Source organism: Medicago truncatula, chromosome 7 (assembly GCF_003473485.1).
Source record: "Medicago truncatula cultivar Jemalong A17 chromosome 7, MtrunA17r5.0-ANR, whole genome shotgun sequence".
NCBI classification, from domain to species: Eukaryota; Viridiplantae; Streptophyta; class Magnoliopsida; order Fabales; family Fabaceae; genus Medicago; species Medicago truncatula.
Genome location: NC_053048.1, coordinates 13,577,317 through 13,595,357, shown reverse-complemented (window position 1 = coordinate 13,595,357; position 18,041 = coordinate 13,577,317). Strand labels below are relative to the sequence as shown.

The 18,041-nt window shown below is 33.0% G+C and overlaps 3 protein-coding genes and 2 pseudogenes across 3 annotated transcripts; 3 read left to right on the top strand and 2 right to left on the bottom strand.

Annotated features, from left to right (window-relative positions):
• Positions 1-7,645: 7,645 nt before the first annotated feature.
• LOC25498036 (heat shock cognate 70 kDa protein-like) lies at positions 7,646-10,178 on the bottom strand (annotated as a pseudogene).
• Positions 10,179-11,444: 1,266 nt separating this feature from the next.
• On the top strand, positions 11,445-12,897 carry LOC112416588 (protein ANTAGONIST OF LIKE HETEROCHROMATIN PROTEIN 1-like). Its single transcript, XM_024770837.2, has 2 exons — positions 11,445-12,364; positions 12,446-12,897. Exons 1-2 carry the CDS (start codon positions 11,611-11,613, stop codon positions 12,895-12,897), a joined length of 1,206 nt encoding a protein of 401 aa, XP_024626605.2. The 5' UTR covers positions 11,445-11,610.
• A 209-nt stretch (positions 12,898-13,106) lies between these two features.
• Positions 13,107-14,187, top strand: LOC112416587 (uncharacterized). The gene is made up of 2 exons (XM_024770836.2): positions 13,107-13,457; positions 13,552-14,187. Exons 1-2 carry the CDS (start codon positions 13,107-13,109, stop codon positions 14,185-14,187), a joined length of 987 nt encoding a protein of 328 aa, XP_024626604.2.
• An 849-nt stretch (positions 14,188-15,036) lies between these two features.
• Positions 15,037-15,809, bottom strand: LOC120576969 (uncharacterized; annotated as a pseudogene).
• LOC120577167 (GDSL esterase/lipase At5g33370) lies at positions 15,794-16,544 on the top strand. The gene is made up of 2 exons (XM_039828255.1): positions 15,794-16,028; positions 16,153-16,544. The coding sequence occupies exons 1-2, from the start codon at positions 15,971-15,973 to the stop codon at positions 16,386-16,388; spliced, it is 294 nt and encodes a 97-aa protein (XP_039684189.1). The 5' UTR covers positions 15,794-15,970; the 3' UTR covers positions 16,389-16,544.
• Positions 16,545-18,041: the final 1,497 nt, after the last annotated feature.

The following is an 18,041-nucleotide window of genomic DNA, read 5'->3' as shown; positions in this document are numbered from 1 at the left end:
TTTTAGATTGTGCACTAAAATATATTAGATTGCATACCAAAATATTTCAGATTGTGGTCCAAAATTATTCTAAATTGTGTTTCAAAATATTTTAGCAAATCTTGGAGACTAAGAAAGCACTTTCGTATTATAATAAAATTAAATATTTAATTTATCATTTCAAAATAATAAAATATATAAATATATATTTTCTTTAGTGCTTACTCCATTCACAAAATTACGTACCTCTTTAGATGTACACCCCAATTATATAACAATACTATTGTGTGTTCCATCCAACGCGGGATATCCATTTTTTTCAATTCACACAACACTAGTTCTACCAAACGTGAAAATTTATGTTTTGTCTTTTAATTCAATTTCCACACATGTTCCAATAATAATAATAATAATTAGCCATCCAAACATAAAGAATAATAGAGTTTCATGTGATTTATTGCATATGTGAACGTGTGTCAGGATATAGGCCTTATATAATTTGGAAAGCTTTCTAGACGATTTTTTTACTAAGAGATCGAAGAAGAGCTACTAGCATGTTTTCACATTTGTATTTTTTTTTTGCTGAAGGTAGATTTGTTGTGGTTCACAAAGGAATTATTCAAAGATGGCCAAGCTATTGCAATGAAACAATTAAAATATAGTTTCGCTCAAGCAGATCTTGATTTCTCTAGGAAAGTTCATGTTTTGAGTTGTGCACGTTACATAAACATTGTGTTTGCTGATAGGATTTTGTTCAACGAGTAATGTGAGTATCATCCTCTATACATTTGAGAATAAACAAAATGAAACAATTCACATTGCATATCAAGATCAAATATAAGATAAAAATTACATATGGCAAATGGCAATGCAAAGTTAACTAACGCTCATAATCAAATCACCATTTATGATAAACTTTTTTTTAATGACACCTTTTAGATTGATCACACTTGGTAGTGTTTATATAGTGGGAGTGTCCTTCTAAGGGGATACATAATTATGTGAATAAAGTAAATATTAACGAAAAATATATATTTTATTATTTGGAAATGTTTAATTAAATAATTAATTTAAACATTATTAAAAAGTGTTTTCTTACTCTCCGAGTTTTGCTAAAATATTTTGGTATGCAATCGAAAATATTTTGGTATGCAATCAATGTAGTTTTGTGCATGATATGAAATATATTTTGATACATAATAAAATATATTTTTTTCGCACTCAATATAATATATTTTGATACTCAATATAATATATTTCTTAATTTGATGTAATATGTGAATTACTTGTTCCCAAATTAATATAATTACTAGTTGTCAAAGTTTCTCACATATTAGTTGTAAATTTTCTCTATTTAGTTGTGAATTTTTTCCATTAATAGAACTCACATAGTACATTCTATACACCGAAAAGTATTTTGAAATTTCAAATCATTTTCTTTTCTCTCTCTCTCTCCCTCTCTCCTCCGACTTGTGTGTGTTGACCAGTCTTTCATCTCGAATTCTATTTTTTCTGTCCCTTCAGAATCAAGAGTTTTCGTAAGACCATAAACATTTCTAGATATAATGTTCATTCCGAATGGTCTGAAGAGCATAATCAATTTGATGATTTATGTCCCTTCGACATAAATAGTATTTTTAATATCGTAGTCTCTTTTGAGGTATAATGTCCCTTCGAAAATTAAGAATGATCTTAAGAATGTATTTTTCTTCAATTCTTGTAGAAGTTAGATGTTAGAATGGTGGTAACACTATATTTGAGTGATCACAATATCATTACAGAATGAGGTAGGTGTTTTTGAATCAAAGGGAAGAGATGGAGAACTTTCAACATATAGCAAATAGTTCAACCCACCAAGGACAATAGATAGATAAAAAGCTCCTAATATCACCAAAAAAGCAATAGAAATAAACAATATTATCAAACCATATTTATTGAAGTGTTTTTTCGATTAGGAAGCTAAAGAAGGAATTTTGGAGACCCAAGAAGTTTAGATTTAATATGTCCTCAAACATCTTCTTCATTCTAACCATTAATGGAGCTCGTCTAAACTTAGGATTTTAGACGAGCTGCAACTATGGTTAGAGTGGAGAAGATATTTGAGGACACGTTCAGTCTAAACTTCCTGGGGCTCATAAATTCCTCCTTTGTTAGCTTCCCGATCCGGAAAACTGTGTGTTTCCGATCAGGAAGCTAACAGAGAAGTAATTGAGGAACCCCATGAAGTTTAGACTGAACCTGTCCTCAAACATCTTATACACTCTAACCATTGGTAGGGCTCGTCTAAACTAATTATTTTAGGCGAGCTCCACCTATCGTTAGAGTGAAGATGTTTGAGGACATGTTCAATCTAAACTTTCTAAACTTCCTGGGGCTCCTAAATTCCTTCTCTATTAGCTTCCTGATCCGAAAAACTATGATATTTATGGTTGGTAAATTGATGGTATTGAGAATGACCAGTGTTTAATTAAATATTATGTCGAAGATAAACACGAAGGTATATAGTTACGATTCAGTATTAATGGTAAAAAGTTGTGTGGTTACATTATACAGAATAGAGACTAAGATCTTAAGAACACTCTTAATTTCAAAAGGATAGGAAAAAAAAGATGAGAAGAATAGCTCTTTAACACAAGCTGGAGGGAGAAGAGAGCTCTTAATTCCAAAGGGACAGAAAAAAGAGATGAGGCTCGTTAACACAGGCCGGAGGGAGAAGAGATCAGTAAGAATTCTCGACCACTCAATTGAACTCTTTGGTGTGTGGAATGCATTACCTGAGTTCACTATTTATAGAGAAAATTCACAACTAATAAGAGAGAAACTTTGGGAACAATTAATACATTACTTTGGGAATAAGTAATTCACATATTAGATCTAGTACAAAAATATCTCAATTAAGTACCAAAATATATTATGTTGAGTAAAAAAATCTATTATATTATATACCAAAATATATTTCAGATTGTACACTAAAATATATTAGATGCATACCAAAATATTTCAGATTGTGACCCAAAATTATTCTAAATTGTGTTTCAAAATATTTTAGCAAATCTTGGAGACTAAGAAAGCACTTTCGAATAATAATAAAATTAAATATTTAATTTATCATTTCAAAATAATAAAATATATAAATATATATTTTCTTTAGTGCTTACTATATTCACAAAATTACGCACCTCTTTAGATGTACACCCCAATTATATAAACAATATTAATGCGTGTGTTCCATCCGATGCGGGACATCCACTTTTTTCAATTCACACAACACTAGTTCTACCCAACGTGAAAATTTGTGTTTTGTCTTTTAATTCAATTTCCACACATGTTCCAACAATAATAATAATTAGCCATCCAAACATAAAGAAGTTTCACGTGATTTATTGCATATGTGAACGTGTGTCAGGATATAGCCCCTATATAATTTGGAAAGCTTTCTAGACGATTTTTTTACTAAGAGATCGAAGAAGAGCAACTAACATGTTTTCACATTTGTATTTTTTTTGCTGAAGCTAGATCTGTTGTGGTTCAGAAAGGAATTACTCAAAGATGGCCAAGCTATCACAATGAAACAATTAAAATATAGTTTCGCTCAAGCAGATCTTGATTTCTCTAGGGAAGATCATGTTTTGGAGTTGTGCACGTTACATAAAAATTGTGTTTGTTGATAGGATTTTGTTCAACGAGTAATGTGAGTATCATCCTCTATACATTTGAGAATAAACAAAATGAAACAATTCACATGGCTTATCAAGATCAAATATAAGATAAAAATTACATATGGCAAATGGCAATGCAAAGTTAACTAACGATCATAATCAAATCACCATTTATGATAAACTTTTTTTTAATGACACCATTTAGATTGATCACATTTAGTAGTGTTTATATAATGCGAGTGTCCCTCTAAGGGGATACATAATTATGTGAATAAAGTAGCGAAAAATATATATTTATATATTTTATTATTTCGAAATGTTTAATTAAATAATTAATTTAAACATTATTAAAAAGTGTTTTCTTACTCTCCGAGTTTTGCTAAAATATTTTGTTATGCAATCTAAAATATTTTGGCATGCAATCAATGTAGTTTTGTGCATGATATGAAATATATTTTGATACATAATATAATATATATTTTTCGCGCTCAATATAGTATATTTTGATACTCAATATAATATATTTCTTAATTTGATCTAATATGTGAATTACTTGTTCCCAAATTAATATAATTACTAGTTCTCAAAGTTTCTCACATATTAGTTGTAAATTTTCTCTATTTAGTTGTGAATTTTTTCTATTAATAGAACTCACATAGTACATTCTATACACTGAAAAGTATTTCGAAACTTCAAATCATTTTCTTCTCTCTGTCTCCCCTCCGACTTCTGTTGACGAGTTTTTCTATTCTATTTTATGATAATTTTTTTTTTAATGACACCATTTAGATTGATCACACTTAGTAGTGTTTATATAGTGGGAGTGTCCCTCTAAGGGGATACATAATTATGTGAATAAAGTAAATATTAGCGAAAAATATATATTTATATATTTTATTATTTGGAAATGTTTAATTAAATAACTAATTTAAAGATTATTAAAAAGTGTTTTCTTAATCTCCGAGTTTTGCTAAAATATTTCGGTATGCAATCTAAAATATTATGGCATGCAATCAATGTAGTTTTGTGCATGATATGAAATATATTTTGATACATAATATAATATAAATTTTTCGCACTCAATATAATATAATATATTTTGATACTCAATTTAAGATATTTCTTAATTTGATTTAATATGTGAATTACTTGTTCCCAAATTAATATAATTACTAGTTCTAAAAGTTTCTCACATATTAGTTGTAAATTTTCTCTATCTAGTTGTAAATTTTTTCTATTAATAGAGCTGACATAGTACATTCTATACACCGAAAAGTATTTCGAAACTTCAAATCATTTTCTTCTCTCTCTCTCTCCGACTTGTGTTGACGAGTCTTTCTTCTCGTATTCTTTATTTTTTGTCCCTTCAGAATTAGGAGTGTTCGTAAGACCATAAACATTTCCACATATAATGTTCATTCGGAATGGTCTTAAGAGCATAATCTATGTGATAATTTATGTCCTTTCGATATAAATAGAATTTTTAAGATCGTAGTCTCTTTTGAGGTATAATGTCCTTTCGAAAATTAAGAATGATCTTAAGAATGTATTCTTCTTCAATTCTTGTAGAAGTTAGATGTTAGAATGGTGGTATATTTGAGTGGTCACAATATCATTCTACAATGAGGGTAGGTGTATTTGAAAGAATGGGAAGAGATGGAGAAATTTCAACATCTAGCAAGGAGTTCAACCTACCTAGGAGAATAGACCGATAAAATATATAAAACATCCTTATATCAGCAAAAAAGCAATTGAAATAAACAATAGTATCAAAACATATTCATTCAAGTGTTTTTTCGATCAGAAAGCTAACATAGAAGGAATTTAGGAGTCCCAGATAGTTTAGACTGAATATGTCCTCAAACATCTTCTTCACTCTAACCATTGGTGGGGCTCGTCTAAACTAAATCTCATGTTTATTGTTTGTACTCTTTTCGGAATCCATACAGTCAAAATTAGCTACTCCCTCTTGTCACGTTTATAAGCCATTTTGCTTTTACAGACTCATTAAATAATTGATCACACGTTTATAAGCCACACTTTTGCTTTTTCAAATTCTTTAAATTAATAAATTTAAAAAAGCAAAAGTGACTTATAAACGTGACAAGAGGGAGTAGCTAATTTTATCGGACTTGTCACTAGCTGAACCATAGTCCCCACAATGCTAATACTATTGTTGAAAATTTGATCATCTCGGGTACTCCACAAACAATGTGTAAGCTATTTGTGAATTGGTCATCATTTCTATTTAGGAAGGAGGTCATGGCCACAGTTATATTTGGTCCTAATAATGTTTGCACACATAGTATTCGTTATATTACAAAGTTACCAACTATCCTTCATGAAAGGTATCTTTATTCAAAAATATCAAGCAGCACAGTATGCACAATATCCTCCTGCTTGCTTTTCAGTATATCCATTGAAACTGCTTTTTGGAATACTAAGGAAAGCAATGAACTTCCTTCTGAGATTAAAGAAGAAGCAGCTAAGATAGTACTAAGATCAGCTCATCTGCTAGAGAGAGCTGGTAATCGTCGTAGAGAGGGATTGTGGAAACCGGTTGTGGATGCAGTGAGGAATCGTCTGTCCAAATGGAATAATAGACGCTTATCTATTGGTGGTATAATTGTCCTCTTGAATTCTGTTTTGTATGCTTTACCTGTCTACCTTCTTTCTTTCTTCAAGGCTCCATCAGGTAGAGAGTCGTCAAGGGGTATTTCGCTGGTGCAGAAGTTTATCGGAAGTGGAAAATAGATTAGAGTCAAAGTTAAAAGATGAGGTGCAGCTGATACAGATTAATGAATATGAGAAAGACAAGTGGATTTGGTCGAGAGATGGATATTCGGTAAAAGAAGCGTATTCTACGATTATAGGAGAGTATGTAGCTGAAGATTCAAGGGATCTTGCTGCGGTGAGGAATGGTTTAATTCCATTGAAAGTTTCAGTTTTTGTGTGGAGGTTATTGCAAAATAGGATACCTTTGAGAGACAACTTAATTAAAAGAGGTGTCTTGAACGAATCTCAAAAGTTTTTTCCGTTTGTTTGTAGAATGGATGAAAATGTTTCTCACTTATTTTTTGAATGCAAATTAGCTTCAGAGGTTTGAATGTATCTGCTGTTTTACACAACACAGTGAAGCAGAACTTCATTCAATTCAAGGGGCTGATCGATAGCGGAAGGGTGTTGACAGAAAAGTTCAGCGTCATCTGGTTTGCTTGCATTTGGGTAATATGGAGAAAACATTTAGAGACAAAAATGGATCGGTGGAATCATGGCTAGAAGAAATAAAATTGCTATCTTGGAGATGGTTAAATAGCAGATTACATGGATTCATTTACACTTGCAATCAATGGTTATTAAATCCAATGGAATGCATGGGAGTTAGGATTGCACAGTGAAGCTTTTGATAGGTGGTTTGGCGTTTGACAGTATGGTTCATCAATAGAAAGCGGAGCGAAATCTCAATTTCATTTAGCTGTGATTTTTGGTTTCGGTGTTTACTATTTAGGATGCAAGGGTATAAATTCAGCGATCGAGCGGTGAGTGAAAACATTGATGGTGATAATGATGCAATGCATGTCAATGCTAAAAACAGATTTAGATTATCATAGTATTTGCAAGGGGACACTGCTTTATATAATCTTCATAGATATCTAAGGCAGCCCACAATTCTGAATCATATTTAAAGCAAGTGGGACAGTATACATTTTGTTTAAAGTGATTCAAAATCTGCACATGTCCAAACCAATGAAATAAACACCTAATCATGGATTACCGACTCATGTTGATGTGACCTTACTTTATGCAGATCCTAAAACAAGCTTTGAAGGAAACAGAAAACTAGAATAGAGTTAGCATGGTTTACAATACAGAAAACAGAACAAAAAAAAATTGAGTAAATGTTAAACAGAAACATTATCATAAACTTCAATGCTATTAGATAATGATAATAAAACTAAAAGTTTGCATTCAGCACTTTCAAAAGCAAGACATCACTTCAAATCTTATCACAGAAAAATAAAATTATTAGTCTTTGATATCAGGTGTTTCGACATGCTCTCCAGCTCCTCGAGATGACCCTCAAGAACATCTATTTCTTTCTCTTTATTATTCTTATCAAGCAAATTCATAGCAAAAGTAATTGCATTGCTGATCTTCTTAATTTCTTGAGGGGAGAGGATGAGATTAACGTCTTTCTTCTTTAAAGTGTTCTTCATATTGTAAACACAAGAATCTAATGCATTCATTACCTTGGCCTTCCTTAAGAATTTCTTATCTTCGACATGGTATTCCTTAGCTTCTTTAATCATTTTTTCAATTTCTAACATTGATAACCTTTCTTTGTCATTAGTAATGGTGATCGCGTTCATATTGCCTGTAGATATATCCTTAGCAGTAACCGTCAGGATGCCATTTTCATCAATGGAAAAGCATACCTCCAAGGGCTGACCACGCGGACCTGGAACATAATCAAGCAAAAATGAACCAAGTAGATTATTGTCACTAGCTCTTGCTCTCTCACCCTCATATACATCAATAGAGACACAACAATTATCTTCAGCTGTATAATATCCTCCTTTAGTCTTCTTGACAGGGATGGAAGTGTTCCTAGGAATCACAACATTCATGATATGTTCATATACTGAAATACCAAGTGATAATGGGATAACATCTCGTAGCACCAAGTTCGGGACAGTCTTAAAGCCTTCACTCAAAATAGCAGCCTGAACAGCTGCACCATAAGCAACAGCCTCATCTGGGTTGATACGCATAAATCACTCTTGTATATCTTTGAATCCCTGAGACAACTGTCAACAATATTCATACACTCGATGAAAAAGTCTATATTAATTTCCTCAAATTTGGCACGAGTGATTGATGAAGAAAAGTCGATTCCCATAAATAAAGCATCTACTTCAACAGTGGTGACAAAAGAAAAGGAGAGTATCCTTTTTTCCCTCTCACAGGCAGTTCTCAACCTCCTTAAGGATTTTGGGTTCCCACTGATATCGACGTTATTCTTCTTTTTGAACTCCTCAACAAAATAGTTCACCATTCTGTTATCGAAGTCTTCTCCCCCAAGGTGAGTGTTTCCTGCGGTGGCTTTTACTTCAAAGACATCACCCATAATTGTAAGGATAGACACATCAAAAGTACCACCACCCAGATCAAAGACAAAAATATTTCGCTTACCATCACAATCACGTCTCTTGTCAAGGCCATATGCAATAGCTGCAGCAGTAGGTTCATTGATTATTCGAATGATATTAAGGCCAGCAATAGCACCAGCATCTATGGTGGCCTTTCGCTGAGAATCATTGAAGTAAGCCGGCACAGTAACAACGGCATTCTTGACTGGTGACCCCATATATGCCTCTGCAACCTCTCGCATCTTTGTAAGGACCATAGATGATATTTCCTCGGCACAAAAGTGCTTCTCTTGACCCTTGCACTTAGCGGTAATCATAGGCTTGTCGTTGACACCAGAAGTAACCTTGAATGGCCACAACATTATATCATTTTGAACAACCGGATCACTAAACTTCCTACCAATTAACCTCTTAGCATCTGAAAAAAATAGTAAACTCACATCATTCATTTGTCCAAATAAAATAGCAATTGCATACTAATAAGGGTTTTAAAATAATGTTTTCAACTGTGACATCTTGGCGTCGTAAATTTGTAATCACATCGTATTGATGATTCCTACAGAACTGCATTTGAGTAGCTTCTTTAAAAATCATTTTCGATACATGATTTTCAATAGGGAAATGCCATTTCCCACGAAACTGAATCCACGGAAAATACGAATTACACTATACGATGGCTTGTATTCCACCAAATGCTACTTTTTTTGTTTTTTATTTTTATATTAAAATAATGTTTGTGAAAATCACTTTAGTACAATTTGTGGTTTTCGTTTATTTTAATTCGTGGTTAATAATAGCATTGCTTTTTTCAATATGATAAACAAAACTCATTTGGGGTTGGCCTAGTGGTTGGCTTGGGATCTTGGAGTTTGCTCCTCCTGAGGTCTCAGGTACGATTCCCTCTGGAGCCAATTTCGGTGGGCTAAGTCCATACAGAGCTTACTCTGGCTTTAAACAGGCCCCGCAAGTGGCCGGTCCACTCGGATTAGTCGATTCTTGGATCAGATACCGAGTTTTCAAAAAAAAAAAAAATCATGAACAAACACAAAAACTTCTTATAAAAAGAAATCTCTAAATTATTTAACTTTAAAATCAATTTTTTTCAAATCGTTAATAAAACAAACCCTAAATACATGAAGTAACAAAGAATAGAAACAGAAATTTACGTACCAAAGATAGTGTTTTCAGGGTTAGTGGCAGATTGATTCTTGGCAGCATCACCAATCAATCTTTGATCATTGTTGAAAGCAACAAAAGAAGGTGTAGTTCTATTTCCTTGATCATTGTGAATAATCTCAACTCTTTGGTGTTCATCAAGCCACACAGCAACACATGAGTAGGTTGTTCCAAGGTCGATTCCCACTGCACGTCCTTCGTATTCTTTTGTCATGATTTTTCTTTTTTTGATGGAATCCATGACACGAAAAGAAGAACTTTTTGTTTTGTTTATGAAAGTAATACTAGGGTGTGTTTGTTTCATGGAATGAAAATGTATTCCTAGGAATCTAAGGCTGGAATTGAATATTTCTTTATTTGGTAGATGGGAACCACACAAAAATGCCCAGGAATACATTTTTTTCAGGAAAGTAGTAAACTCACGTTCTCCCCCATTTTCCCCCCACGTTCAACCCTTTTTCCATCCATTCTATTCCCATGAAATAGCTTGGGAAAGTTTCATTCCCAGGAATTGAAACCCATGATCTTCAATAAAAAACCATTTTTGCCCTTGCCATTCCCGCTATTCTTTCTCTGATTCCCGCTAAACATTTTCACCCATGTTTTTCTATATAAAAGATAACCCATGATCTTTGTGTGTTCATCAACTGCTTGCTGATTGAGTTTTTGATTTCACTCTTCTCTTCAAGGTACCATCTAATTTTATCTCAATTCTTCCATTACTCAACATAGATTTGGTGATTGGATAAAATTTCTCTTCTTTTTTTCTGCTGTTGTTGCTTATTGCTTTTTCTCTAATTTCTCTAATTTTTTCTGCTGATTGAGCTTATTGCTTCTTCTGCTTATTGCTTAGATGCCTGAATAATTTTTAGCAAAAATGGTTTGTTTGACCTTGTTGATGATTTTGATCCTGTGGAAGAAATGTGGGTGTCATTATTATCATGGTTATTGTGTTTGTGATTTTCCTATATTTGTAGTTTTGTAATAATAATTCAACATTAAGTGCAATGATGATTAGGTTTTTTGGCTAAAGCTAAATCCAAAAGCATAATACATGACAAACAATTCTGTTTTTTTTTATTTTTTTTATTTCTTGGAATTGTCTTCAAATGCATCAATCTACTAGGTTATTGTTCTATGGTTTTTATATTTTAATGTTTGGTGTGTGTAATTGTGTATGAAATTGTAACTATGTATGAAACTGTGGATACTGTAGAGGCATGCTTTTCTAGTCTTGTGTGTTTTTTTAGCCCCTATTTTATTTTCTGAAGACTTTCATGAGTCATTTTTCCCTGGTTATACGATTTATGTGAGTAAGTAACGAGTACTGTTAAACAAAATATCTTTGGCCTATGAGTAGGATTTATAGATCTTTCCTGCAACCCTGCAATTTTTTTCCATTTAAAATAACAAATTGAAATAGAAGATAAGCATTTCCTATATCATACTATGTTAATTTGACATGTTAAATAGTTACAAAACCTTCTACCTTATCTAATCTTAGAACTGTCTTGTTCTTGTTTATGGAAAATGAGTTGTTTTTTTATATCTTTATATTTGAATCATCTTATATCATGACACATTTAATGGAAAATGAGTTGTTTTCTAATAAAGTATTATGACCTGCAGCAATTTTTCTTTTTATCATGACACATTTGATGGAAATGCGTGACAGGAAGAAAAAAATTATAGCAATGTTTATGATATATATGGAGATGTTGAATTACTTTATGTTGATGACAATTGTGTTATGCTACCTTGAGTTAAGTAAGCGTTTGAAAAAGCGAAAAAGGTCATGGAATTTTTATGAAAGAAGTTTAGTTAGAGAAGTCCATTTTCGTAGAATTATTTACATGAGTGATTTGGCTTGCCTTGAAAATACAAGGATGGATAGAGCTGCTTTCCACAAACTATGTGACATGTTGCAAGTTATTGGTGGTTTGCTTCCTACTCGACACATGTGTGTGGAGGAGTTGGTGGCTATGTTTTTACATATATTGGCACACCATGTTAAGAATAGAATGATTAGAAGACAATTTGTTAGGTCTGGTGAAACAATTAGTAGGCATTTCAGTAATGTATTATTGGCAGTTTTGAAGTGTCATAAAGAATTGTTAAAACAACCTAAACCAATTTTGGAGGGCAACACAGACGAACGATGGAAATACTTTAAAAATTGTTTAGGAGCTCTTGATGGCACCTACATCAAGGTCAATGTGCCTGAAGCTGACAAAAGTAGATATAGGACAAGGAAGGGTGAGATAGCTACAAATGTGTTAGGTGTATGCTCGCCAGATTTACAATTCATATATGTTTTGCCTGGTTGGGAGGGATCAGCTGCTGACTCTAGAGTCCTTAGAGATGCTATTTCTCGACCAAATGGTTTAAAGGTTCCTCAAGGTACAATAGCATAGATTAATATTAAAATAAAACATGTCTTGCATAGTTTATAGATTTTAACTATTGTTTTATTTATGATAGGGTATTATTATTTATGTGATGCTGGATACATGAATGGAGAAGGATTTCTTACTCCTTATAGAGGTCAAAGGTATCATCTTAGTGAGTGGAGGAATGGATTACAACCATCTACCCCTAAAGAATTTTTCAATATGAAACATTCTTCAGCTAGGAATGTAATAGAAAGATGTTTTGGACTTTTGAATGGACGTTGGGCTATATTTAGAGAGAAGTCATTTTATCCTGTAAAAACTCAAGGAAGAATAATAGCAGCTTGTTGTCTTTTACATAATCATATTCGCAAAGAAATGACATTGGATCCTTTGGAATTGAATTTAGGAGATGATGAGTTCTCTAATGAAGTCATGTCCGGTGACATGATAACTATTGTGGAGCCAAGTACGACATGGAGTCAATGGAGAGATAGTTTTTCATTAGATATATTTAATAGGTGGAGAGGTGAAAATCATTGAAAATTTTCATGTTTTTTTTATTTGACATTTCAATTTGATTGCAATTTTTATTTTCAGTGTACTGTTGACTTTGATTTAAAAGTTTTATTAATCAAATCTGTTTCTTTTTATGATCTTTTATTTGTAAAATATGTAATTGTAATATGGTTTTATTTATTGTTTCTTCTTATATATTTTGACATGCACGCACTTGTTAAGTTGTTGAATAGATGGAAGGGTCGGCTGAAAATCAAAATGTTAGAATCACAAAGCGACAATGGACCCCTGAAGAAGATGGAGTATTAGTGGAAGGTTTGTTGAAATTAGTGGACGAGGGTTGGAAGGCTGATGCAAACTCATTTAAACCTGGGTATACTAAAGCGTTGGAGAAATATATTCAAAACAAGTTCCCAGGTTGCACACTAAAAGCTACCCCGCATATTGAATCAAGAGTGAAACTGCTTAAAAGACAATATTCTGCAATCAAAGATATGTTGGGTCCAGGTGCAAGTGGTTTTGGGTGGAATGATGCTGAAAAGATGATTATAGTAGAGAAGGAGATTTATCGTCAATGGTGCAAGGTAATATAAGATATACTATTCCACAATTGATAAATTCATGATAATTTTTATTGCATTAAATTTATATTTCTAAACACTTTTTCCTTTAACGCAGTCTCACCCTACCGCAGTTGGCTTGTATAAAAAACCATTTCCACACTATGATAGCTTGGATACTGTATTTGGAAAAGATAAAGCAGATGGTAGTGTAACAGAAGATATCATTGATATGACCATTGAGATGGAGAAGGAAAATGTTCAATCAACACAAGAGGGCGGATCAAGAATTAATTTGAATGATGATGATGAGAATTTTGAGTCGCAGGTGCCAGAAACACCCGCAACTAACATTACTGCTCCGGGATCAAATCTAACAAACCAACCTCCACGTGATTCTACTAATCATAGGACCGGAAAGTGTGGGGGAAAAAGGGTGAAGTATAATGATGATGCTTCTGATAGCATGTCAAATTCATTGAACAAATTGGGTGAGATTTATGCTAATGGTGTTGAGAATATGAAACAAGTCTTTACTTCTTGTTTTGTGCACGAAAAACACACAGCTGATAGGAGGAACCAAATTGTCTCTATTTTAAAAGAAATTGAAGGATTGTCTGATGCAGAAGTGGTAATGGCTGGTATGTTTATCACCAAAGACAATAATCTTTGCGACTATTTTTTCACAATGGATACTCCTGGATTAAGGAAGCGGTTTGTGGACATTGTTTTGAGTAACAATGGTTCTAGGTAGAATTTAGAATGTTCTACGCTTTTTGAATTTGGTAAAAAAAAACTCAGTAGCCACTGTCTTTAATTCCTTTTATTATTTAGTTGTATTCGTATTATGGTCTTTAGTAGTTGTGTAATGACCTTAATTATCCTTTGAATTTATTTATAAGAAAGCGTAATTTCTTTAATTTATTTAAAGACATTGTCTTTAATTTCTTGTTTATGATTTTTGTTCTCACTTTTTGTCTTTAACATTGTTGTGTTGTGGTTTTTGTTGATGTTTGTTTGCTGCAGAGAGTTTTCTGATGTGCTAGTGTCTGTTGACGCCTTGTGTTATTCTGATGTTTGTTTGCTGCAAAGTGTTTTTTTTATTACGGCTTAAATGTCAGACTTTCGATGATTTTGCAGTGTGCAGGTGTCTTGGTTCACACTATCTAATTGATGCCATTTATATTTCTAGTATTTTTTACTTCTGGACAGTGGCAATTATTAGCAGCTTCTGCTGATAGAATTCGCTAGATTTTTGATATTATGTAGCTCAGATTTGTGGTCGATATTTTGGTGGTTTCTAAATTGAGGTGGAGGGCTTGTCTTGTTTGTTTTCGTTTCGCCTAGGAGTAATTCAAGTGCAGCAAGCCATTTGAGGATAAGTTCATTGTGTGCTATTTTTGTTGTATCTCAAAATCCTTATCTAATTGTCGCCAGACTTTTAGAAGATGTTTGATTTTGCTTTTTTCTAATCGTGGCCGGTTGCTCGTTAGTGACTTAGAGTGAGATCCTAAGATGCATATTGTCCTTCCTCAATATCCTTGGTAATCTCTGATATTTTTTCTGGTAACTGCTTTTTTTGTTAGATGCATATTGTCCTTCCTCAATATCTTAAGTATATTGGATTTCTAGTAGCTGCTTTTTCTGTTATCTGCTTTTTCAGTCTAACTGATTTCCTGTTACGAGCTGGAAGAAGCACAAATGCTCCTATAGTTGCAAAAAAAGTTGAATCATTCCTTTGAGACACTTCATTTAGATAACTCTGTCTCTTGATATTTCTCCTTTGTGAAGTTGTTAAGAACGTTGCACTCACTTTCTTTAAAGTTTTTACCTATGGGAAGGCTAAAATCATCATCCCTTTCTCCAACCAACTGTTCAAGCTGTTCCTGAATTCTAAATCGCTGAGAGCTGCCATCACTTTCATAACCTAGAAACCAGAAATGCTCCCATATCAGTCTGTGCGATATCATATCAGTAGTGACACATGAACATAGAGATCAGGGTATGGAAGAAATAGGAAATTAACTATTTGATACGAACGTGTCTATATTTCTCTTCATAGGCATTAATTTTGGGCTATAACACATGCCAGTTTCATGTGAAGGTAATGTAAAGTTTTGAAACCAGGGATTCATTCTCTGGTATATATATATTATCATACCATGTTTCTTATATCACTTAAATTTTCAATGATATGAATCACTTTGCATCACTTTGGAGATTTGCAAAACCATTGAACAATTTGTTTTTCTCTACTAAACATTTTCATTGATTCTGATTTAAAGATTGCATACCAGTGACTGATGAGCTTGTAGATGTAAATTGCTCCAAAAGATCGAGCTGTGCACGAGAAGAAGATAAAGATCCTAACAATAAAAGTCATAAAAAACAAGTTAGTCATTTCTCTTTTATTGACATGAACTAGAACATTGTATCAAGTTTTGCTAGCATAACTACAACGTGCAGCAGCTTTGTTCAATCCACAACTTATTCAAATAATTCAAGAACTCAACAATGAAATTGGTTCAAATGTATTCATGGGAGCCAACACAAGGCAAATGGCCCTTGACTTCGTCAATAATCCTCAAGCATATGGTAACTATACTAATCATATTCATATGATATAGAGTAATTTAATATACAATATAATGGTAGCATAACTATTAAATTTATGGTAATATTACCTTCTTATAAAAAAAAGTATTGGTTATATATGCAGGATTTGTTACATCACAGATAGCATGTTGTGGTCAAGGACCCTACAATGGACTTGGGCTATGCACACCACTGTCTAATTTATGCCCTAACCGTGACGAATATGCATTTTGGGATGCATTTCATCCATCTGAAAAGGCTAACAGCTTGATTGTTCAACAGATTTTATCAGGCACAATAGATTATATGTATCCAATGAATCTCAGCACTGTTTTAGCCTTGGATTCTAAAAACACATAGCAAGCTTTGATTTTAATATTGCTGCAAGTTTTTTCTATCTTTGAAAAAGTTGATCTGCTTGTTAATTTGTGATTTATATGTATAAGTTGGATTGGAGCTTTAAAAGTTACAACTCCCTAAATAGTACTCGATGTCTTAGTAGTGGATGGATGAGGGATGAACACTATCTTTATTGAGTCATTGCAAAAGTAATTGCATATATAATAATTGAGTCATTTTTGTTGTTTCCAATAGTTTTTTTTTCCTTACCACTCTTTTTTATTTTACTATGTATAAATAAGTTCCACTGGCATTGAACTTGAAGATCCAATATTTTTTTGTTTTGAAACCTCGATGTTCGGTCTAGGATGGACGACTAATATGAGATGTTCAATCCAACCATCCACTTGCGGGATTCTATTTAAGCAATTTCTAAACAACCTCAATCAATTTTACTTCAATGGTGATTAACAATAAGCAACTCTATACTTGATCCCACAAATTTGTATTTTCTTATCTTCACTTAATTTTGATTCAAATTCAAATTTTAATTTACTTACTTTTCTATTTAAAATTTTGAACATTTTTTGTGTCTACACATGAACAATAATCAATTTATTAAAAAATAATGGTTTAGAAGTGAAGGAGAGCATGGTACACACGTTGGATTTATGGTTTATATAATAAGGGCATTTGTGTAATTATAATGTTTATTCCCAGGTTTTCTACCTTGCAGCCAAACATATTTTTTCTATTCCTTGGAATTATTTTAAAAGAAGTTCCCAGGAATTAAACAATTAACCAAACACTTTTTTCTGTATTTTCCTAGGAATAAAAATTTCCCCTTTACATTCCTGGGTAAGTTAATTCCTGGGAATAAATTTTGTAACCCTCAAACAAACACCCCCTAGGGTTTGTTCTCAATGATAAAGCTGTGGCACGTGAGTAATTTACTTTTTTGCCCCCTCGGCACTTAACTATCGAGGAAAACCTCGGGAGTTAACTGCTGAGCAAAACAAATTATGCAGATAATGAGCTCTTCATAATTCTAAAACATTTCCAAGCCATTTTTCGGGCAGTTTTTACCTGTAATTAAAGCAGAGCATTTCGAAAGGTAAAATAATTCATACAACGTTGAAACTGAGACATTAACAAGAAAAATACAATATTTTTTACAATTTTCCATAATTAAATTAAACCGGCATTTCGTTCAAATTACACAAACGTTTGAAATTCATCATAACGGTTCAAATCACAAAAAAATTGGCGCAAATGCACAACTTAATTAAACCAACATTTTTATACATTAAACAAAGTAAAAAATCTCATGGAATTAGAAGTAATGTCATCAAAGTACAAAGATACGAATCAATGTCATGAAAACACCAAAACTAAAAAACAAGTCCTAAAAAACAAAATACTACTACTGGTCCTGGTCCTGGTCCTGGTGCCTCCTCCTCGGTCTCTATCCTCGCCTCCTGGTCATAATTGGCGCGATCTGCTCCCTCATATGGCTCATGGCCTGAAACCACTACTGAGGGGTCATGCTCATGACCTCCTCCTGGTCAACTGCGCATCAGCGTAGGTAACAGCGCCAAAAACCATGTCATAGGTGTCAAGTGAGCTTCTCGCCTCATACCGCTCCCACTGTTGTGCAATGATCTGCTCTTCATT